General features: G+C 37.4%; 2 protein-coding genes across 17 annotated transcripts in view; one reads left to right on the top strand and one right to left on the bottom strand.

The window, feature by feature from the left end:
* SLC8A1 (solute carrier family 8 member A1) overlaps window positions 1–21,726 on the bottom strand; it is a 421,405-nt gene extending 399,679 nt beyond the window's left edge. For all 16 annotated transcript variants that reach the window (XM_085019457.1, XM_085019445.1, XM_085019450.1 and 13 more), the window contains exon 1: window positions 21,596–21,726. The gene's annotated coding sequence lies outside the window, so the exon portion shown is untranslated. The remainder of the gene's footprint in view (window positions 1–21,595) is intronic.
* Window positions 21,144–25,390, top strand: part of LOC146404857 (uncharacterized) — a 464,658-nt gene continuing 460,411 nt past the window's right edge. The window contains exon 1 of the mRNA XM_085019480.1: window positions 21,144–21,343. Within this exon, the coding sequence (XP_084875606.1) occupies window positions 21,160–21,343 (184 nt within the window). The 5' untranslated portion in view covers window positions 21,144–21,159. The remainder of the gene's footprint in view (window positions 21,344–25,390) is intronic.

Genomic DNA, 25,390 nt, shown 5'->3' with positions numbered 1-25,390 from the left:
CAGTTCAATTGAGACGTTAACCTTAAAAAGAAGTGAGACTGCCAATGCTCACTACTTGAGTGTTTAATCTGAATCTGAGAACAGAAGAGCAGAAGAGAAAGAAGCCCATTGCTATGCTTGCTAACTCAGACTGGTTTCCCCATCGCTGCTAAAAAGGCAGAGCTGGGTTGCGTAATTGAGAAAGCTTAATGGTCAGCCCTGGGATTGAAACAGACACTTGTGCTTAAGCACTTTTTCATGCTCCAGTAGGTAAACTATTAATGGACAGATAACACCATCTTAATTTCTGATACTGCTTCATGGAAAAACAATACAGCCAGTCCCAAGGAAGGATAATTTAAAAATAACAAAAATAAGAACTAAGGTTAAAAAGTTTAAAGCCAGCTGACTGCCTGTCTGGCTTTGAGTTTAGCATTAACTTTCAGATAGGAATGAGTCTTTGAATCAACGCTTACGCTTTTAGAAGCAAGAGCTATTAAAGGTGGATAGACAGAAAATGAAAGGTCTTTGTACATGTGTGAAATATCACAAGATAGATGAAATGCCAGACTAGCCTTTGCTGTTACCACAAGGGGGACACCTTCTGGGGACAGAAATAGACTGAAAGGAAGAGAAGGCTTTTTTTAACCCATATCCCTCCTCTCCTGTCTCCCCCAAGCACGCAGAGAGCCAGTGAAAGACTGTAAATGACAGGGATTTGCTGTGAGAGAGAACCGAGGAGATTCAGGTCATTAAAAAGTTCTTAGGATTAACTCTTACATCTCATTTCATAGATGGGCAGGTAAATTCTCTTGAAACGGGATTTCCAAACTGCTCACTCTCAAGTTGTTTCTTCTCTCTCTTTTTGTCTGTTCAGCACATGGAAAGATTAAGCATGTTCCCTTTTAACTGTCGAAAGGGAAGTCTCATCATCTGACAGTGTACTTCCGAACAAAATCAACCTTTTTTTTCTTTTTTTTTTTTTTTTTTTTTTAAGTAAAGTGACCAGGGAGTTCCTGTCGTGGCTCAGTGGTTAACGAATCCGACTAGGAACCATGAGGTTTCGGGTTCGATCCCTGGCCCCACTCAGTGGGTTAAGGATCTGGTGTTGCAGTGAGCTGTGGTGTAGATTGCAGATGCAGCTCAGATCCCAAGTTGCTGTGGCTGTGCTGTAGGCCGGCAGCTGTAGCTCTGGTTAGACCCCTAGCCTGGGAACTTCCATATGCCATGCTGCCCTAGGAAAGACAAAAAAAATAAAAAAAAAAAAAAAAAAAAGAAAGAAAGTAAAGTGACCAAAGGCCGGGATAGGGAGAGTGTGAAGTGAATGGGGAGGAAAAGCAAAGTCAAGTTTTTTTGCACTAAGCCATTCATTTCCTCATTCATATTTTGTCTTCTTCCCAACCCAAAACATCTTTACTTGTAAAGGTGGCTTATGTTCACAGGAGTTCTTTCCTTGTGTCATCTTAGTATTACATAGCATTTGATTTCTTAACCTGACTGAGATTTTTCAGGACTCTGCTCATGTCTTAGAAATCTTTAATATCTTCACAGAGTATCTCTTTGTTATTAGTATTTCAGGAGAAGTGGGGAGAGGACACACAGTGCTCTGTGATTGAACCTTCCATCTGTGGCAGTGTGGGCTGGGGGTGGGGAGGAGATTACAGTGCTGTACGAGACCATGGCTGTGTGACAGAGCAAAGAATCTTGGCTTTGGAAGTAAAAGATCTGTGTTAGAATCCTACAAGATAACCATAATTACAGTAACAATAATACTCTAATGACAATAACTGTCATTGATTGGATGCTTACTGTGTCAGGCATAGGATTAAGTGCTTTGCAAACATCTATAGCTGCTGCCGAAGCAGTTATCAGGCTCCTGTTGTACAGACAGAACATGGAGGCTTAGAGTACTAAAGAGCACAGCCTATGGTGACCCAATGCTCATAACTTACAACAGAAACTGAATCAGAAATCAGGTCTGTCTGTTCAGTTTCACCATCTGTAAAACAAAGGTATAATGTACCTCAAATTTTGCTGTGTTTAAATGGGATTACATTTTATAAGCAAGTGAGAAATATATACACAGAAGTATTTGTGTTAAGGTGAACATGACATATAGACCAGGTGGAGGATAGGAAATGGTGTCCTCATTAGCTGGGGTCCAAGGCAAAGAACATAGGAGCAACTTTTCTTGCCAAGGCCATGACTCTGGCCTTCTGATCAACCTTAACACTCTCTTCTTGTTTTTCTGACATTTGGTGTTACTCCTTTAAGATGCCAGAGCAGCCGTTTCAACTCTGGTGGGAAGAAGACTGTGGCATATTGTTGGAAGGGGAAGTGGGGGAGAGACTCAGTTTCACTGTGGGATTAGAACACTTTGGTTGAAGAAGGAGAGGGGATATAAAAAAGCTTGAGGGAGGAAGAACAGACAGACCAGTTCTCCTCCTTGAGACAGACACAGCACTTAACTTTTAGGCTTCTGCTCTAACAAGATCCATTACATGACTTCTGAACAACCTTCCTGTGGGGTTGGTCTCTGGGCAGGAAAAGGATCAGAAGAACATGGGTCAGCAGGATTCTCTAAAGGGAACAATTCCTGAACTTTAGCCACCCCCCCCAAACCCAAATCTCCAAGAAGTTAATACGGTATCACCTTATTAAAAAGACAGTCCTCAGGGTGTTCCACTGTGGCTCAGTGGCAATGAACCCGAATAGCATCCATGAGGATGCTGGTTTGATCCCTGGTCTGCCTCAGTGGGTTAAGGATCCGGGATTGCTGTGAGCTGTGCTGTAGGTCACAGATGCAGCTCAGAGCTGGCATTGCTATGGCTGTGGTGTAGGCCAGCAGCCATAGCTCTGATTCGACCCCTAGCCTGGGAATTTCCATGTGCCATGGGTGCGGCCCTAAAAAAATAAATAAATAAAAATGAATAAAACGCACTCCTCAGATTTTATAGCCCAATATGAAGTGAGGCAACTTCCCTCACATGATGATCATTTCTTTAATTTTTTTTTAAATCCATGTATTGTGGCAAAACACATGTAACATAAAACTTACTGTCTTAACCAGTTTGAGATGTGTAGTTAGTTTGGTGGTATTGAGGATATTCATATTATTGTGCAACCATCACCACCATCCATCTTCAGAACTCCTCTGTAATGACATGGACTTGAAGCTGGAGGACGTTAAGCCAAGTGAAATAAGCTAGACACAGACATAGAGATTCTGTATGATCTCCTCACAGGCAGAATCTAAAACAACACAACAACAACAACAACAACAACAAAACCAAAAGCAAACCCAAATCAAACAAAAAATACCAAACTCATAGAAAAAGAGATTATTAGACCAGTGGTTACTGGAGGCGGAAAGAGCAAGGAAGGGGAATTGGAGGAAGGTGGTCAGAAGGTACAGACTTTCAGTTATAAGGTAAATAAGCACTAGGGAGGCAATGTACAATATGATGACTATAGTTAGCCCTGATATATGACATATAGGAAAGTTACTGAGACAGTAAATCCTGAGTTATCACAAGGAGAAAAGTTCTTTTTTTTTTCTTTTCTTTGTTCTTTTCTTTTTATTGTGTCTGTATGAGATGATGGAAGTTAGTTGAGTCTGACTATTGTGGTAATTATTTCACAATATATGTAAATTGAACCATCATGCTGTAAGCCTTGAATTTATACAGTCATGTGTGTCCATTATTTCTTAACTAGACTGAAAACAAACAGGAAAGCTGAATTCAGAGTAACACAGGGTAGAATGGTGGTTACCAGATGTTGCATAGAGGGAGAAATTGGAGATTAAAAAAAAAAAAAGTAGAATGGTGGCTGCCAGAGGCTGGGAAAGGGCAACATGATGATACAATTCTAACATTTGTGCCATTAAATGTGTGTTAAAAGCAAACACAAAAATCTATTTTTTCCTGGCCTATCAAGACACATTCATGAGAATTTTGATGACATTAAATATGTATAAGTTATGCTTCTACCACAAAACTAGCCAAAGTGTGAATATTTTACTCATATCTAAGTAAATATGCATCATTTAAACATCATCAATCACTCAGCATGTTTATTATTTATGAGGGCAGATGCAATGTGCTTGACTTTGAAATATGTGGCTCATTGGAAAGCATGGAGAGATAAATTTCTTGTTATTCTTTTAAACTTTGATTATTGATTTGGATTCTAAATAGAAACTAGTATTTCAGAAGGCAATAAGCACAGGATAATTTTGTTGTGTAGTTTTTAGATCTTCATTTATTCTTTTTATATCCTGTAATTGTTTGTTTTTCTAAATCTTCCATTTGTACATGGAATGCAAAACTGAGCTACTTTTTATACATACAAATATATTAATTTATTCAAGACTGATTAGAACTTCTTAGATACCTAGCATTCCAGTAAGTGTTGAGGAAACAAAGATGAGTATCTTTAATCTTAATGAAACTTTGATAAATGAAAAATTCTGTGTACATGCTGAAAGTGTGAAATTGCATATAATATGGTAATATTTTGAGATGATTTGTTGAGAATGGGAAGGAGTCATGGATTCACAACTCTCTATTCAGATAACTAGGGATGTCTAAGAATAAAACTCAAAATGAAAGACTTGTGATGTAAGTTCGGCAAAGATATTGCAACAAGGTATTAGTAACATCAGTGAAAACAAGCAAAATCTCCTGTATAAAGCAAAGCAAAGCTTTATGTTGGCTGCTAACTAGTTGGAACATATGAACACAGATGCTAATCCTGTTATAGAAAAATGTATCATACTAGATATCATACTTGGAAAGGATATTTACAAGTCAGGAAAAAGGAGGAGTTGGTAAGCAATATTTTCTCAAATCTGGACTTGAAAACCCTATATTTCTTACCAAATCTATAGTTCTTCAATATAAGAATGTGAAAATAAAAATCCCAGTGATAAAATATAGAATTTATATTCTGCGTTTGTAAGTCCCAAAGACAAACTAACACAAAGGAGGTTCTCTGCATATAAGAAAGGATAATATTACATAATATCTGTATTTCCCCTGTGCATAAAATTTAACCCTTGCGGAGGACCTTTGGTAATTATCCAGTTCTTGTTTTATCATTGAAGAAGATTAGATCTAGAAAATGAAAATAATTTACCAAGATCACAGGGAACGGGAGAGTTTGAGAACTTCATCGAGACCCCAGGTCTCTCGCCATCATAGTGCAGAGAGCTTTCCCATATTATTTATATGAATGGACAAGCAGCAGGAGCTATATTCTGTAGTGGCAGGAGCTATATTCTGTATCTGTAATGGGTTTTACCCTTTCTTCAGAGGAAAGAAGAATGCACTTCCTCCTTTTTCCCTCAACATAAAAAAAAAAATTGATACTTTTTACCTTTTTGCAGCCTTGAGAAATGTTAGGTCAGATCTTGTCCACTCAAGTGTGTGTGTGAGTGCCTTCTCCCCTCTGCAGGCCTCTGCAGTCACTACCATCAAATATCCGAACCATTTGGCCCAAATTCTAACACACAGACCTGACAGGGCTCGCTGTCCCACTGCCCTTTGCTGATCCATTCATTTACTTGTGATTTCTTTTAGGTACCTGGACATTTTTGTCCTCAATCCAATAGCTCTTTTGAAAAATATTTTTAGTTCATACACTAAAAATAAACCCCAGGTTCTAAAGAGGAAACACAAATATGAGGAATTGCTTTTGAGATTAATAAATTTTAAATATGTAAATGGGACCTAGAGATTTCTTAATTTCATCTTTCCTTTGGCTGCTGTTCAGGTAAGTTTATGTCATTCACTCATAAATGCAATTTGTGTCAGTTATTGGCAGAGCTGGGATCAGAGGTAAGAGCTTTTGCCTTTCTGTCTGATGACTTTGGTTGTATTTTCTAAGAAAAATACAGAGATAAATACAAGGGGAAAAATTAAGAGGAACTATTTGTTATATATCAAGATTTTGTGTTTTTTTCACCCATTTTCTCATTTGGTGATCCCTCCCCCTCCAAAACCAGTGAAGTCTATATTACTATCTTTCATTTCAAATGAAGAACTGAAGCTAAAACTTAAGTGACAAGTCATACTGCTGGGAGATGAGGTTTGATACCTAATTTGTCAACTTTGTACTCTGTTTACCTTTAACATAAGCACCATGATAAAGTGAAGATAGATGAAGTTGATAAGTTATCTATCAGTTGATAAACAATTTTATGATAATTCATAGGTACAGTTTCCTGACTGTTCATGAAATAAAAAAAATACAATTTTGAATGGCGATTATCCAAGTCATAAGACGTGGTGGAGACATAAGTTTAAATTCTGGCTTGTCAGCCTAGAATATAGTAGCTCAAAAATGATAGTTGTAATTATAATTTGTATTATTATTCTCTCTGCATCTGAAAGCAAAGTATCTTCTGATGAATAATATATCCTATATGAAATGTGTAGGAGAAAAGAGAAGGGTCCAAGTACAGGACAAACTCTTCAAGCATGTTTTTATCTCTTTTCCAATTATGCCTCCTCATTTTTTCATCAGATGACAATGACTAGGACAATTTATGTAAAAATGATAAGCAGTATCTAGAACAAAGAGTGGGTGTAGAAGCAAATTGCAGATGTATCAGCGGATAAAAAAAATGTACAATGAGATCCTTGGTACAAGTCTATTACTCCATTGTCTCATGCAACTTTTGATCATGAAATTTACAGCAAGAAGGGATTCCATTGGTTATTAAGTCCAACTTCTTCATCACATAGAGGAAATGGAGGTGTGAAGAAGGCTAGCAATGTGCTAATTATTTGCTTTGTGACAGAACTGGAACTTGGAACCAGGACACATAAATTTGAATGTAGTAGTTTTCCTTTGAATCTCCAAGCATTAAAACTGGTGTCTCTTTAAAACTTCACCTCCTTTATTGATAGGGTTGACCTTTGTCATAAGGGACTGTCAGTGAGTCTTTAGGTGTTAGATGTTAGAAATTCTTTGGTTCTAAAACAGTATCATTTATCTTTTTTATGGAGTCCCCATCATGGTTAAGCGGGTTATGAACCCAACTAGTGTCCATGAGGACACAGGTTCGATCCATGGCCTCGCTTATTGGGTTAAGGATCTGGCGTTGCTGTAGCTGTGGTATAGACTGGCAGTCACAGCTCCTATTGAACCCCTAGCCTGGGAATTTAACATATGTGGTGAGTGTGGCCCTAGAAAGAGAAAATTAAATTAAATTAACAATTAAAAAAAAGCAGACCCACTCAGGGGTACATTTGAAGAGCTCTGGGAAAAACTCTTCCAGCCATTCTGAAGCACTCACCCCTTACTCATTATCATTTTTTTCTCCTCACTGGAGGAAACACTGTAATAAATGGAAGAATACAAAGCTTAACTCAAACTTTAGGTGCTTTCTAAATTTTTGGATGTTTTCTGAATGGGATACACACATTGCTCTAAATAAACAGATTATGTGACTAGGAATACTTGATGTATCTCATGTGCACATTGGAAAACTGAGATGAGTTTCCAGATACAAACTGAGGCACAACCTAAGTTGTGTCTGATTTGGGCTGATTAAAATCCATTTTTCAAAGTATTACACAAAAGGATTTTGGAACTATCTGAATACAGAAAATACTGCTTATGACAAATATTTTAAACAGTTGGATTAAGATCTGGATAATGTTGCTAAAAATGCTAATGGAAGCTTCTCCCTACCACTGTGTGTTGTATTTACCTTTATAACCAGATAAATCTGTGCTTGCTTTAAAAAAAATCTAAGAATATTTATGAATATTGGAAGCTTAAAAAATTAAGGATAATATTAATCCAAAAGAGAAATATTTCAATTACTCTCTCTTCCATTGGAGTCCTCTTACTTTGAAGCTGGTGAGGTTGATAGATTTTTGAGATTGGTGAGGTTGGGTAGCCTTACAATAAATAGACTATATATATTTTGGAGTTAAATCAACCACCTAAGCCCATTCATTCATCAACATATGAATGAGTAATGTTACAAAAACCTGTATAAGTTAGTCAGGAAGACTTTAGAATGCAAACAAACAGGATTCCTAAAATGAGCCTAGCAGTTTGGAGCTAAATGAGGAAGGGAGAGACCTTCTGCTTGGGGGGGAAGAAATGAGAAAAGCACAGCTCCTTAGAATACATTTCCTTCTAATACTCCAACTTATGAGAATTATTTTGATTAATTTGTTTTGTTATTCGATAAACGTTTATGGACTACATCCAGTGTATATCTGACAGTATGCCAAGCCCTTCACACACAGAGATGGGTAAGATAAGCACATTTCTCCAAGTTGCTTAGAGTCATTGAGGAGGCAGAAAAACACACACTGACAATATATTATGGAGATATACACAGGATGCAGGAGGATCACAGAGGGAGAATACAAATCAGAAGTGGACCATGAGGAAAGAAGCATAACAGAATGGTTCTTGTATTAAATCTTGATGCAAGTGCAGGATTTGCTTAGTGAAAAGAGAAAAAGAAACACTGCAGAAAGCAGATACTGAACATGTGAGAAAATGGAGATCTGAGCCACTCTTGATTCTTTCAGTGAATCAAAAGTAGTCTGGTAAAGCTGGAACAAAGAATATCTATTGGGAAAAAGAGAGGGACAAGCTTAGGGATGTAGGCAGGGCTATAATTTCCAAGGTCTTTGGTACTATGCCAATGAATTTGGATATTTATCCTGGAAGTTATAAGGATTCACTTAAATATTTTACATATGCATATTCCAGATCAAAAATTGTGTTTGAGGAGTTCCCTGGTGGCTAAGTGAGTTGAGGATCCCACATTGACACCGCTGTGGCTTGGGCACTCCTGGAGCATGGGTTTTATCCCTGAAAGAACTTCTGCATGCTACTGGAGCAGTCCAAAAAAATCATGTTTTAGCAATATTGCTTTGGCAACCAAGTGGAGGATAGTTGAGAGCATTCAAGATGGGGGGAAGGGCATACCTTAGCATGCTACTGCAATAACTTATGTAATAAACTATGCAGTGGCAGTGGTTATGAGAGACACTGGGGGTGGGGTATGAACTAAAGGACTTGGGGATGATACGTTGTGATGGTTATTAAGGAAAGGAGTCTAAGCTGACTTCTTGATTTAAGGTTAATCAAAGCATTAGATCAACCAGAAACACCAGCGGGGTGGGTAGCAAGCTTGATGAGTTTAATTTGAAACATTAAGTTTGAGTTAGGGGATCTGTGGAAATGGGTTGAATAGAGAGTTAGGTACAAGGATGGGTGGACAGTACATACAGGGATCTTAAATTAGCCAAAGAGAGAAATGCTGTTTGTGCATGATTTCAGACCTTTATCAGGATATTTTATATGACTGCAAAAAAGAACTTTGAATCAAGTGGAGAAATATGTACTGACTGATAATAAGGTGGAAGCTTTACTGAACAACTGTGCTCAACGATTGCTGACTTGGGCTGGATAGAAAGTAAATGATGTGTTGCATGGCACTGTCTTTGGCTATTGCCAAATAATTTGTAAGAGTATCAGATGAAGATATAAAAGCTATTCTCACTACATTTGCAATAGATACCAAAGTTGGAGAGTGAAACAGGCTGGATGACATTTAGGATCCACAAAGATCTTAATAGATAAAATTTAATCAGGATGGGGCACAAGGTCTTGCACCTGAGACCCTCAAAATTACCTGCCAAGAACTTCTTGTCTGAGTTGTGGCTCTCAAACTCCTCTTCACAACAATTAAATAAATAACAAAATAGAAAAAAAGGCAGTGCACATTCAAAGATGAGTTTTTAGGCATTCAATTAAGTAGGAATTCACACTCATGTCATAAGAGAATCCACTAAGAAATTGGAGTCATAAAATTTGAGAGAAATGTAATACCTCCTGGTTTTCAGAGACTTCAGAGGGTGTTAGTTGGAATAGGAATGATGTTCTATAACATCATAGGGACTAGAACTAGAATTACTAGATTAAAAAAGTTTCCTCTCTCTGTTAATTTCTGTGACGAACTTGCCCATAATGGAGTGAATAATAGCATTGACTCTGGAACCAGATTTGTCCAGCTCTGCTGTTTTTGAGTTGTGTGACCTTGGGCGGATTTACTTAGTTCCTCACCTTGAAATGAGGATGATATGAGGATCCAGCTTATAAGGATACTGTCAGGAGTTAATGAGTTAATATATGTAAAAGCACAGAGGAATTGCTTTACGTGTTAACTACCATTGTTCCTATTAGCTTTAGGAACATAGAGGGTAACTGACCTCCCCTTCGCCCCACTCCACCAAAGGAAATATTAAGTAGAAAAGCAAATTTAGAGGTACTCTTTAAGCACCTTTTAAGAATTTATGGATCACTTGTAAACCAGTGTCTAGAAGTTGGTGAAAGTTCCTGAGCATTCAAATTGCTGGCTTACCCGCGCCCAGGGGATACACTTCAGAGTGTTTGGAACATCAGCTGCAAGCAATGGCCTCCATCTGAGGACCCAGGACAATGTTCTGCTCTGGTATCTGACAAGGTTAGGCACTTCTTTTGTTTTTGAACTCATCTTCTTGCCTTCATCCTTTTACATACTTTAGTTTTCCATGTATGTTTCTGGCCTCTATGTCAATGGCAATTCAGAATCTGTTTTTCTGGCCCACTGTCCCTGACTCTGATCTCATGTCCTTACTGGGGGTGAAGGCAAAGGGCACCGAGAAACTTCTACTTCTAAAAATTCCCAGGCATGAACTTAACTCTCCAGACCACAAGCAAATACCAGATTTTCATGGAAAATGAAAAAAAGGCTTTTTTGCGTCTGCAGGGGATAAGAAGAACCTTGTTATTTTGTAGCCACTAAATCAGCACGCCACTGGCTTTTTTTTTTTTTTTCTTTTTAGGGCCACACCTGTGGCATATGGAAGTTCCCAGGCTAGGGGTTGAATTGGAGCTACAGTGGCTGGTCTATGCCGTGGCCACAGCAACATAGGATCCAAGCTGCTTCTGGGACCTACACCACAGCTCACAGAAATGCAGGATCCTTAATCCACTGAGGAAGGCCAGGGATGGAACCCACATCCTTCACCTGCTGAGTGACAACAGGAACTCTGGCACTGGCTTTTAAATTGCAGACTGATGCTCCTCAGACCACTGAGTTATCTACCCAGCAACTGAACTAAAATGTCTGGGTCAAATCTCAGAATCATATCCATCATCCATTCCACTCCATCCCTGACCCATACCTTTGTCCTGAACCATCATTTCCCATACTGAATTCCATGGAAAGCTGGCATCACGAGATATTAATTATCTCCTTGAAAAAAATCAAATCTCTAGACAATTGAGAAACACGGCATATCATCAGCAGTGCTTAGATACTCCCAAACCAAATTAGCTTCTCAAAAGCTCCACTAACTTCTTCATATAGAACTAATTTACCTGGATTTAACCAAGTAGTCCCTAGTTTATTCTCTCATAGAATTATTTTTCATTTATAGCCCATTAATACTCAATTCACTGGTATTTGGTGAAAGAGTTTGATAGCTACTGATTTTGGCTGATTTTCTTTGAACACCTACTCAGCACTAATTTATTCGCGAAAACAGCCCTTTAATTAGGGCGAGCATATGTCCCAGTTTGCCTGGGACATTCCCAGTTCACTGCTGTTGATCCAGTGTGATTATTCATTCTTCCCCCTCTTACTCTCAAAAATGTTCTGATTCTGATGACCAATTACCTAGACACTTCACTTATAAGGTATCAATTATTATCACCTGCTTGTTTGCTTTCTTGATTGATTGATGGATATATTGCTTGCCTTTCTACAATTTATCCTCCCTACTGCAGCTGGAGTTAAGTTTGAACAATGTATATTAGTTCATTTCATGTCTCAGTTCATAACCCTCCAGTGGTTACCTGACACTCTTGGAATTAAGGTCCCCTAACTGAATCTTCCAAATCTGTGGGATTCAAAGACCTAATGAATTAGCTTCTAGCAACATCTCTGATGTCACTTTTTACCACTCTCTTACTTTTTATCCAGCCTCACTGGGTTTTCTTACTATTCATAGAACAGATCAAGTATACTCCCACCTCAGTACTTTACACTTGCTAGTTTTTTTCCTCTGTCTGGAAATCTCCCCAATTACTCACCTAACTTGTTTCCTCACTTCATTTAGTTTTCCGCTGAAATTTCATATCATTTGATCATCCTATCAAAAAGCGCTTTTCCTTCTCTCTCTATCTCCTTATCCTGCCATCCTTTTTGTTTATGTTTGTATTGAGTTATAACATCACAATATATTAGCCCTCTGGTACGGTACCTCCATTGGAATGTATATATCCACTTATACTATTTCAATCATGGTCAGTTCTTCAGCATGAATTAGCAAAATAGTTAAAAAAAAAAAAACCTGTTCACTCACCCTTGCTCACTTTAGAAGACTGATACTTTAAAATAATTTTCCAATTTCATTAATGTCCCTCAGTTCCAGGTGTTTTGACTGGTAAGCGCTCTCTCTTTCTCTCTTTTTGACTTTTTATGACTGCACTTGTGACATATAAAAGTTCCCAGGCTAGGGGTCAAATCTGAGCTATAGTTACAGCCATGGCAATGCCAATTCCAAGCTACATCTGCAATCTATGCCACAGATTGCAGCAACGCCAGGCCCTTAACCCACTGAGTGAGGACACAGATCAAATGTGCATCCTCACAGAGACAATGATGGGTCCTTAACCAGTTAGGCCATAATGGGAACTCCTGCAAGTGCTCTCTTTTGATGTGAATGCAGTCTTTTAAAAAATATGAATTAAATTTACCTTCCTCATTTTTGAAAATCTGTAATTGATCTAGAGACAATTAGAAGCAGAGAACTTTCTATAGACCACCTAGTATGGACTCCCAGTAAGACAGGGAAACAAGGTAAAGAAGGACGTGGTCCTACAAGTCCTTCAACATGGAAATGGACATCTCTTACCTTTTGGTTTGTTCCTCATCAAGCCCCTTGTGAATTGCCCTTGTCCACCCCAGCAGTGATTTCAACCCTGTGGCCCATCTCATCTCCTACACAGGTGGGACCTGAGCAAAGGTCAATAAGACTATATCATCCTCTGTGGATGCAGTAGGTGGTCCCAGTTTCAGGTAGTGTTATAGCCGGGGAATCAAACTATCAAAGGAATTCTTTCTATCTTCCCACTCTGCTTTATTTTCCATATAAATCAAGCTCTTACCATGATGCAGCAAAGGGATTGTGCTCATAATCTCTAGACATCACCCTCATGCTGGCCTTCTTGGAAGAATGAAAACCCTTCCCTCTCCCAGCATCCATATCAATTCCCCAATAGGATTCTGATCAGTTCTATTTGGTTCATCCTAGGCCAATGCATATAAGTGCAAAGGCAAACAGACAAGGTGAATATAGCCCTTTAATGGTTCTGTGTCTTGATGTAGATGCTGGGTACATGGACACATGAGTGAATTCTATTTATGATAATCCACTGAACTGCACAGCCACAGGTTTCTGTAGGTAAATTCTACTTCAATACATGGTAAAAATCAAATCAACCCAGCCAAAAAGCCACCTCCTTCAATGCTGAACTATTTGTCTTTTCCCAACCCTAATGTGGCATATTTTCCTTTTTCGTACAGACTTTTGCACATGCTGTTGCCTCCACCCCATCACCAATGGCCTACACTGTTTGATTCACTCTTTATCATTGTTCTCCTTAAACTTCTTTGTGACCCTTAACTGCTGTGATTCTCTGCCCTACCAGACTGTTCTTCAGCACTGTATCTCCTGGTATTTAATGGAGCTCCAGGAACTCAATGAGTCTAACACAGTGACAGAGTAACATGATTACATTGGTGTGACATACTGAGAGAACTCTATTCTAGGTGCTCTGGGAACACCATAATAAAAGCACACAGGCATACAAATACAGAAGTAAACAAACATACCTTCTACAGTAGGCTGAAGCTAAATCCAAAGAGAACATTTGATTTATCATCTCCCAAAATCGACAAAAACAATATTCAAAAGACTTTATGCTTTTAGAATAGTTCTGTGCATGTGTGTAGATGCAGATATTAAAGAAGGAGCTTGAATAGGCATTTGATAAGCTAGGCATCCTTCTATGTTTTTCATATAGAGTCCTGTTAAAGAGCTTGTCCTTCATGTTAAAACCATGTGTCAAATGAATTCTTTCAGAGAAAGAACTGATTTCAAGTTAACTATTTCCAGGAGATCTTTCCATGATTGGATGATAGCAAAATTTCATTATATGTATTAATATATAATCAGTTAATGGCGGCTGCCAGCAACAATCTACTGAGATTGACTCTGAGGCTAATTTAGACTCCGTCAGCATGTTTGATGTCTGCTAGCAATGCTGCAAGGTCAAAGAGGGCAGTGGATGGGCTACACCTCATCTTGATTCTAAACCATCATCCAGCATAACAACAAGGTTGTACCCAGGTTATCCTTCTGCAGGATTTCTTAGAGCGAGTGACATGTAAGTGTATCCTCTGAATATCTGATAGGGAGATTCATTTTTATACAGTATTTCACAGGTGAAGTTTTTGGATAATGGGACCTTTTCTTTCACCAGAGATGGTCAAGAACACATCCTTCTCAGATCACATTTTGGAAGATGTGTTTTGGAAAGTCACAACCTTGGTGCACTTTCCGAGATCTGGTTCTTAAACTAGTCAATGAATATTTATTATATATTCCCTTGCAAAATAGATAAAATTATCCAGTAAATTGGGCACATTTTGTTTTAGCTAGATTAATAAGGGGAAAAATTAGCTTTGGGACATATATTCTCTATATTAGTTATTTATTTAGTCTGTGTTCTCCAAAAGATATGAGCCTGGCTTGGGACACATGTATTGAACATAAGCTAATTATATGTGTCACTTAAATTTTGTTTCTTTATAATGAAATTTTGGATGTCTGGTTTTTAGCATACTATATTTTTGTTTTAGTTTTTCAGGAAGTTATGTGCTTTAGGTTAATTAGTTATTATGGCTGCAGATATGGTTGCTGATTATTGATAGTTTAAAAAATGTTACACATTAGAGCCTATAGATTTATGGGACCTGCAGTAACCTCATTTTTTAAGTTTCTAATCTTTTTATTTGCTTTCCCTATTCCCGCCCCGAATCACAGTAGATATTTATCTCTTTAAGGCAAAAGCATATTTAAATTAATAGTAGCAAAATCATCTCTGAGGAAACAGCATAACAAATGATCTTGAATATGCAGTAGAGTAAAAATAGAGAGGTAGAGGTGGATTTGACCTCTATTCCTCTGCACATGCATGATAAAAAGTGGATAGAAAAGAGCTAAACTTCCATTGTATTTTCTTTGCAAAAAATAAGTGGTTAACTTCTGTATAATTTGTATTGCCACAGTGAAATTATATTTCACTATAACTTTTATAAAACTAATACACAACTGTACAATATTGGCAAAAATTATATGTTGAATTTCTGAAGGTCTGATACCCATAAGCATAATCTAAAATGTAAGTGGAATGCCAAGTAGAGCTCTTGTTCTTAATTTTAAATTTTGAATTGGAATTTAAATGCAATTTAATATATAAGATGGGTCCCTGAATACAATACTTTCATTTAAATGATTTTTATCTCATTTTATCATTTTTATGAAAATCATCTTTGCTATGTAACAGTAAAGAGCAGGGGAAGGGTATAAAAATTCTGGCACATATTTATTGAAACATGTAAGTAATATGATAGGGAAAGAGAATGGAATACAGTCACAATATAACTTAACCTCTATTTCTGAAAAGTGTCAACAAATTGGAAATGTAAGTCTATGAAGAGCAATCAGTTCTATTTCTTATATAGTTTACATTCAGAAACACTTTTGAGTGATTAGCTTACTCATTAAACAAAGTCAAACGGAAAATAATCTGAGAAGAATAACAAGGTTTTCTCTCATTTCTTGTAGATACTATACTATATACTTTTTGTACATTAATTTTTTCATATATTAATCTAGTTGTTTCTATTTTAAAAGGCCAAGAAAGAGTTGTGGGCGGTATATGACAGAGTCTAAGAACAGGCTTCAAATTCTACCTCTTCTATTTACTTGCTGTGTGACCTTGGGCATATTACTTAACTTTTCTGTACATCACTCTTTATTTTGCAAAGTGGCCACCAATCTTGTAGGGTAATTATAAGAATTTATAAATTAACATATGTGGCTTGCTTATAAGTGTGTTTGGAGAACAGGAGAGTTCAACACATGTCAAGATAGTTATTAGGTAACTGGTCCAGCATGACAATCATGAAACATAGTTGGAATGTAGTGGATTTGCCTAAACCTAGAAATCAGGGTTCTAACCAAATAAAGGATTTTTATTTCATAATAATTTATCTAATTTAAAGCAGTAGTGTAGTTCGTTAAGATTTAGAAATGGTTTGTTAAAATTATATTTCTTTAAATGAAATTGATAATAGCATAATAAGATCATAAGTTATAGCATATACATTATTTTATGTACAGTTGCATCTTATGTCCCAGAGGATAAGCTGCTGGACAGACCAAAAGACTAGAGTTATTATTACTAGTATATATTATTAGCGATTAGAATATAATGCTTTACTATGAATAGCGTAAATATTCACTGAATTCTTCTATCTCTACCTAAAACAGATCTTGCACCGAACATGATTTAAGAAATATCTCATTAACTGGTGCTCTTCTCTTCTACTAAGATATGACTTCATTTCTGAAATACCTTTTTGTATATCTCTTCATGTTCATGGGTGCATATGTATCTCTATATATCTATATTTATTTATTTTCGATATCTTAAATGATAGTTTCCAGACTCACCATGGTATGATTTGGAGTAAGAGGGGAACTCAGTGTTCACAATCAACCAATCGAAGAGTATTTAATCAATAATTCCCTAATGTTCAATGTTAGCAGTGGGTTGATTTTAGAAACTGAATTGAAAACCATTTAAGAATTCATCTATACTCTTTTGAGATGCGATCACTCTTCTGTTTAATATTTCTAGTGACAGAAAAATTAATCTCTTAGGAAAAATCCATTTAACATTGCTTACAAAGATGGTACCACCACTTACAGGCCATCATGCTAAATTCTTTATTTGCATTTGCCACTTAATCCCTTCAATAAGGCTATTGTTGTCCACAGTTTGCAGAGAAGGAAATAGAGACTCATAAAGATGATGTTACTTGCCCCAAATCACACAGCCATTTATATATCCAAGAGCCAGGCCTGAAATGCAGCCTATTGGACCCTAACCACCCTCAGCAATTATAATTCTAATCACTGCATCTACCCAATTTCTTGAATAGTCCTCCCCACCCTGAGCTAAATAAATCTAAAGGAGTTACTTATTTTATCCCTACATTCACTCAACCCAGGATAATTTTTGAAGGGCTCAGAAAGCCCAGACTTCATCTTCTATTTAAGTGGAAGGAGTCTTTTGTGGCCCTACATAGCCTCTTAGTGTTATGGCTAGTGTTAGTTTCTTCTTCATATATTTTGCTACGTGATAAATTAATACATCTTCTCCATAAAAATCATGCACTCTCTCCAAAGTTCTTGACATTTAGAAAGGCAAAAGGCAAAAAAGGCAATGATTTACCCAATCCCTAGAATATTGTTGCTATCCAAAGTTAATTGCTCTTTTTAAGATGACTCTTTGATAATTTGCTAACACAATATAAAATATAAAATATAAAATTTCATTTAGCAGCTGTAGTTAAGAACCATAATGTCACATATACATTTTACATATATATGTGTGTATATATATATATATATATATATATATATATATTTACCTTTCAATAATTGTGGCCTGCATTCACCTAGATTCAAGGCTAAGAGGATAAGAAATATCCAATAGATCTATATCAATACTGTATTATAGAGAAAACTTCTCTTTAAATATGTTGAAATGGAGTTCCCTTCGTGGCTCAGCAGTTAATGAACCCAACTAGGGTCCATGACGATGCGGGTTTGATCCCTGGCCTCGCTCAGTGGGTTAAGGACCCAGCATTGCTGTGAGCTGTGGTGTAGGTCACAGATGCAGCTTGGATCTGGTATTGCTGTGGCTCTGGTGTAGGCTATCAGCTGTATCTCTGATTTGACCCCTAACCTGGGAACTTCCAGTATGCTGTGGTGTAGGCTGGTGGCTACAGCTCCAAATGGACTGCTAGACTGGGAACTTCCAGATGCTGAGGTTGTGGGCCTAAAAAGACAAAAACTAAAAAAATAAAAAAAAGAAGGAAAGAAATTAAAAGAGATGTAGCCTGGGCATATCAGTTCTGATCAGAAAACTAGGTGATCTGGGGAGTTCCCATTGTGGTGCAGCAGAAATGAATCTGACTAGTATCCATGAGAATGAGGGTTTGATCTACGGCCTCCCTCAGTGGGCCAGGGATCAGGTGTTGCCCTGAGCTGTGGTGTAGGTCACAGATGTGGCTCGGATCCCAGTTACTGTGGCTGTGGCGGTGGCCAGCAGCTATAACTCTGATTCAACCCCTATCCTGGAACTTCCATAAGCCAAAGGTGCAGCCCTAAAAAGCAGAAAAACAAAACAAAACAAAAGCAAAAACAGGTGATTTGGATTCCTTCATCTTCCATTGATTGACCTTGAGGAAAGTACTCCAGAGTAGCCTCTCTGGAGTACTGTTAACTCGACTCATGCCTCCTGCCATTTTTAAAATTCTTAAAATCTCCAGTGGTTTGTCTGGAACCACTCAATGTCCATAATTTTTAATTACCAGAGAAAATTTATTTTATTTGAAGTTCTAAAGGGATTTTTTTTTTTTGTCTTTTTGCCATTTCTCGGGCCGCTCTCTCGGCATATAGAGGTTCCCAGGCTAGGGGTCGAATCGGAGCTGTAGCCACTGGCCTACGCCAGAGCCACAGCAACGCAGGATCCGAGGCGCGTCTGCAACCTACACCACAGCTCACTGCAACGCCCGATCGTTAACCCACTGAGCAAGGGCAGGGACCGAACCTGCAACCTCATGGTTCCTAGTCAGATTCGTCAACCACTGCGCCACGACGGGAACTCCGGGATTTTTTTTTTTTTTTGAGTAACTATTGTTACAATTTCCTTGAAACTTAATGACCTTTCATGTGGGCCACAATTGTCCATGTCTCCAGAAAAGTAAATATCTACTCTTACTGTCTTACAAATTCTCTCCCAACATTTAGGCCTATTGTTCACCATCAAAGCCCCTTAAAACATCCGTTCCACCTACTCATTGTAACACCATCAACCAGGCCCAAGAACTATCCAGTCTGGTCCCTCTGGCATATAGACAGAAGCCCCAAATCTCTGTTCTATGCTCTTAGGACAAATTTTAATTTTTCTGTCATTCATAGACACTGTGAATTTGCTTCTCCATCAGCTAACTCTAACACAGAGCATTCAAATCATTTTTTTTTTTATCGCAGAAGACTGTCAACACTTGCAATTCTCATCTCAAAATATGATCGCCTCGAGATTTTCTACATGTACAGTCATCACCAAATGCTTAAGAAGTAGTAAGTCAAAAGGGCAAGTAGCTTGACTGTCATTTTTTTTCTGTAGATGACATAGTACATATAAAAATAACAATAAGTCATTCTTTATTACTTATATTACACTTTTAAAATTTGTTTGCTGAGAAATGTAGGAATGGGAACAGACATGTCTCACACAGAGCACACATTTGAAATGTACTTGGCAGTAAGCAAACGAGAAAACAGTAGATGATGTCATATATGCATTGCATCTGATCACAAATTCTAGTGACATAATTTATAATAACCTTTTACATGTTGAAAATTGCCAGAACTCCTGCTGTGCTGTTCCTTTTGGAAAGCTGGCTAGTATGTAGTGTTTAATTAAGTATTTTCAAACCATCCTTTTGTAGGTCTGTTCCATTTTAGCTAAACTTATGACAGCTTAGTTAGCTCTGTTAGTTTAAAAAAAGAAAGCATAGTTTATTCTCTCTCTCTTTCTCTCTCTCCTGCAAATACAGAATATTTCTATTTTTCAATGAAATAAAATAGCCTATTTTAGAAATGTGAAAAGGGTTAGTTTTAATGTGTTGTTAATCTAACATGCTATCAGTGTAAATAGGATAGACATGAAAAGGAGTAATTGGATGAAAATGTGAAATTTTAGAATTATAATTACTTTAGTGATGATAATGTATTTTTATGGAAACTGAATTATTTTTTTTCTTTCCCTGATGCTTTTTTGGTATTATAGAACATCCACAGTTTGAAAGAAACCACCACATAACTAAAGTCATCTCACCTATCCCATTCCCATAGATCTAATTTATCCAAAAAACACCTCCTTGGTCGGTATTACAAACTATTTTATTATCTTACATTTGTTTATTAATCATTTTCCATGTCATGTTTTGTCATCAGAGAAGGGGAAATCACATTCAATTTTTCTTTTTTTTCCCCTCTCATGCTCTATCCAAGACTAAAAACTTACAGTTAAATGAACAGTTGGTTTAAATCTTACCTGAAATATAGATGCAATAATTCTCAACGAGACATTTTGATTTAAATTTCATTATTTTATGTACAAATTCTTTAAATTCATTATTTAAAACACATACATATTTTGTAGATATGACCTGCAATTTTGTTCCCTTGACTCTTTTGTTTTGCAGAAGTTCACAGATTTTGCTAACAATTTTAGAACTGACTCAATGATCTGACGATAATTTGGTTATTAGCTGGAGTAGCATTTCAACATATAACTGATATGCTTTGGCTGGGTTAACTACTATTCTGAAAACTAGAGTCATAGTGATTCTGATATTGTTGTCTTCATATTCGTACTTTTACTTTGGATTCGGAGACATTTAGCTTTATATGATTCTACCCCAATCTGTCATTCTCCAAACATAACCGATGGCAAAACTATAATCACACAGTTTTTCCCTCCAGCTTCTTAGTTTCCAGTCATTAACAAAAAAGAAAGAAAGAAAGAAAAATGTTAAAGGTACTGAGAAAAGTTCAGTGCTTACAGCTGGTTTCAGCAATTTCAACTTGCGCAAGACCCCATGTTTGTGAAAACAACCCAAGAATCTTTGAACAGGATGTAATCAACCTCCGATCTGCTGAGAAACGCTGCAAAAATGACTTCAGTTGCCAAAAATAATAACGTCGTTTACAAGCAGCTCTTCCTATGTCTAAGGAAGAACCAGCCACGCGTGCGAGTTTATGCTGGCTTCAGACAAGCAAGCAAGGAAAAGGGCAAATCCTTCCTCCCTCCCTTAAAATACACAGTATCGGAACCCGCGGGAAGCCGGAGCCCATTTCAAAGGTATTGGCAATATTGGCGGAGGTTCATATCCACAAAAATCCAAACAGTAAGTGACCCTCTACAAAGGGATTCTATTTGCCAGCAATTTTATGCTGCCACTTTCCCTCTGTAACCAAGCTGCCTTGTCTTGTGAAGGCAGAGCTGTTAAACACCTCTTGGTCACCGGTCCGGATTTTTTTTTTTTTTTTTTTTCAAAATATTATTTGGCAGCTTCCTGTCAGGGACATGGAGAGCTTGGGAAGGAATATTCACGAATGATCTTTTAGGATAAGTGTCATCACAAAGGCCCTGCACCTACCTCTGTCCAGACTGGCTGATGAGTCCGCGTGGGCTGGATGTGAAAAAAGACCCCGGGTAATGGCTTCTCCAAATTGACCAGAAAGAAAGGACCTGGGATGCTTGTCCTTCAAGTGTCTCTAAACATGGTTTGCATAGCTGGATCTCCGCTTATCTGTGCCTTTCGGCTTTCGCTTCCATACATGGAACTGTTCCCAACAGTAACTCCAAGCTGTCGAAAAGAAGCTATCTGGCAGCTCTCCGCTTCATCCAACACATGGATGATAAAAATACACATATAAAGATCCTTCCAGCCAGGCCCATTCCCCACACCACCATCCTGTCACTATGCCTTTGTGCAAATTCATTTTCAGGTTGGCGTTTTTACTCTCCAGACGTTTAGAGAACAACCAATTTTTACCTGATTCCCACATAGAGCTTTTAGGATGTGGGTTTCCTGAGCTTTATGAAAACACAGACACCATTGCAGTTCCTTACCAGGCTTTTCATCCTTAAAGATTTTAGTGATAAGATATGTATGAGACCTGAAAAATGTTAGTGAATGAATGAATGGGTGAACAATGGCTGATCTGATCACTGTGTGAGGATGAAAATATGCATAGTGTATTTATTTAACTAGGAATAGTTGTTAACACTCTGGATTATTTGTCTTAAAGGATAAGGTAGCAGCAGCAGGTCAAAGTAATTAAAAATCTTCTAAGAGTGAAGGAGAGTCCAGGTTCTTTTTTTTTATTTGATCACATTTTAATACACATTTATGTTTATTGGCTATTGTGAATTAAGAAACCATGTATATTATGTGATATTTATAAGCAGGTTTTTATTTCTTTCTACAAATAACTAAGAATGTGATTGTTGGGCCATAAGCAGACAAATATTCAAATTTACTTTTTTATAGAAAAATTATTGGCATTTAGTTGACTTAACACATGTTAGTTTCAGGTGTATAGCAAAGTGAATTAGTCTTACATATACAAATGTCCATTCCTTTTCAGATTCTTTTCCCATACAGGTCACTACAGAGTATTGAGTATATTTCTCTGTACTATACAGAAGGTCCTTGTTGGTTACCTATTTCATATACAGTAGTGTGTGTGTGTGTTAATTCCATCCTCCTAATTTATCCCTACCCCCTCACAGTTTCCTCTTTGGTAACTGTAAATTTGATTTTGAAATACATGAGTTTTTTTAAATTTTATAAATAAGTTCTTTGTTTCATTTTTTATCACATATAAGTGATAGGCCGGGTTCTTATCTGAACAGCTTCTCCTTTAGGATAATTGTGTCAGTTCCTATTAAGTGACTATCTAGCAAATGCGACCATCTAGCCTATAAACTTTTTCCTTTAATGTTAAGGAATGGAAACCTGAATGGAATAGTAATTACTACATTCGTTAACTGTCACTGGTACTTTAAATGACACATAACTGTGACCTACATTTTAAGTGGTGGAGGTAGGGGATTGAGGGAGATAAATCCTGCTCTCTGTGGGAGGGAGGTGAGACATACTCCCCTAGGAAGTTCCAGTTCTTTTGAAATCTAGCTTTCCAGCTTTTAAATTTAGCTCTCTTTTTTTTTCCAATTTGTTTTACTCATGTAATAAGAGGTCAAAATATGGAGACAGAGAGAGAGAGGGAGAGGGAGAGGGAGAGGGAGAGGTCTTCCGCATAACATTTTCCCACCGGTTAACTTTTCAAAATCATGTTAAAACTCTTACAGAGTCTCTTGTTTGAAAAAAGAAAAAAAAAAAAGAAATTTGAGGCAAACAGGCAGAAATAATTTTGGCATATTGAAAAAGAACTAGTGCTCACAATATTCTAGAGGAAAAAGAGACAAAACGAGATTAGAAACATGATTATTTCTGTAGGTAGTCAATAGGTACACTTATCAAGCTGTGAATAGGAAATTGTTATAGTATCTTCTCTACTTTTTTTTAGGTTTCAACATTTCTATAAAAGAAAAGGAGAGAAGGATAAAAAAAAGAGATGTATTTATGGCATTTTAGGGAACTCCTAGGTTTTAATAATCTCTGTGCTACAATAAGAAGCAAGATTATTTTTTATTCAAAATATTCTGATATTCCAACCTCTCCCTCCCTGCCTACTAGCAACATATATATAAAATACACATATGTACATTTTATGTTATATATAATATCTGCATAATTTATTACCTATACAATAATATATATTCTTTATAGTAACAATAATTTATTCTCATGAAAATTAACATATGATATTTAAATAGTGGACTAAATATAGCTCAATGATGGGCATGGAAAAGATTACTTTACCCAGAAATCATTCAATAATCTCTCTTCCCTTGCATTTTCTACTTTGGAAACCCAAAAGCAAAATGTTTTTTCCCCTCCTTGTCCTTTATAGCTAGAGATGACCATGTAACACTGCTCTGGCCAAGCAGGTGTCAAAAGGAGTCCTCAGGATGAGACCTCAGGAAAGCATTCATTTATCTGTTAAAAAGGGATGATTCAACTTTTATTCCTTTTGTCCCTTTACTCATTCCACCTATGTCCCTCTTGAAGCCTGAAATTACAGCTGTCGTTTGGTGACTTGGAAGGGACAAGCAGGGGACCAAGAGGACCAAGGCCTGCAAAGCAAGGAAGGTGGGCTAGACAGATGAAAGAATTGCAGTTCTTGCCAACAATCTTGAGTTGCTGTCACAGTCTCAAAGTGCTTCTCTTGGACTTCTTGTCAGGAAAGAAGAATAAAACCATAATTAATACAAAAAAGTGGATTCTAGATGATAAACTGAGGACTGGAATGAAAAGACTATGCTCTGGTTACTTACTAGCTCTGTGCGTTGGTCATGCCCTAGAGTTCTGCTTCTTCCCCTGTTAGATACTCAAGAGAGACCTTCTTACACTAGAGTTATCCTACAAATTAAAGTGTGAGGTGTATCTTCCCACACCGACAGGGAATGTAAGGTGTAGATGAATTTAAGGCATTATTTATTTAATATGCAGAGTGGTTGATACACAGGACCCACGGGAACTCCACGGATAACATATAGCAGGGCCCAGGAGTCTGGTTTCTGTTCAAAGAAGAATTTGCAAGCACTTTGACTGGCTTAACTTAAAACCTCTCGGGAATTCTACTCTAAAGTTAAGAACATTCAAGGTATGAGAAGTTTGTATATTCCAAAGTGCGTCTGCCCATTTTGGGTTGGGCAGACTGAGTTGACATGTTCTTGATGAGGCTTACTGTAGAAGTAGGCTGGCTTCTTTTCTTTAGTTTGGATAATCAGTACTTTTGGCCAAGGAGATCTTTCTCAACTCTGGAGGATGCTGTGGGGTGTGTGCATAAGGAAAAGATCTCTTGTTAAAGAGATTCAAGCCTATCATGCTTCCCAAGAAAGAAGTTGAATTGGTCTCCGTGAAATTTGGTCTCCATGAAATTGGTCTCCATGAAACTTGACATCAGTTTGACTAACTCCGTGGAGAAGGATATATTCCTGTGCTTCTGGTCATGCTCTTTCACTGTGGAGCACTTGGCTTGGGGTCTTCCTTTAAATGGAATGTTCAGTGCTTTCCATCAAAGGTAGGTACACACATGCATACACTCCACCTTTGTCTCCTGGAAGAATATAGCCTCAGGATTTTAATATTCAGCTTGGTGTCTCTTCCTTTCTGAAGTCTTTCCTGACCTCAGCACCAGTTATTCTAAGGCACATATAGCACATTGTAGCTTTTCTAACCTTTCCACCCTTGGCCATTAGACTGTGAGCTCCTGGAGGATAGGGGTTTCATGTTATTTGCTTTTGTATTCCCAACATATAT

This window comes from Sus scrofa, chromosome 3 (assembly GCF_054392235.1).
Source record: "Sus scrofa isolate SSC_HxYL_T2T_F1_AM1 chromosome 3, Sscrofa_HxYL_maternal_Yorkshire_Landrace_v2.0, whole genome shotgun sequence".
In the NCBI taxonomy this organism is placed as follows: Eukaryota; Metazoa; Chordata; class Mammalia; order Artiodactyla; family Suidae; genus Sus; species Sus scrofa.
The sequence above is the reverse complement of the archived record's forward strand: the minus strand, read 5'-3'. Positions and strand labels throughout refer to the sequence as shown.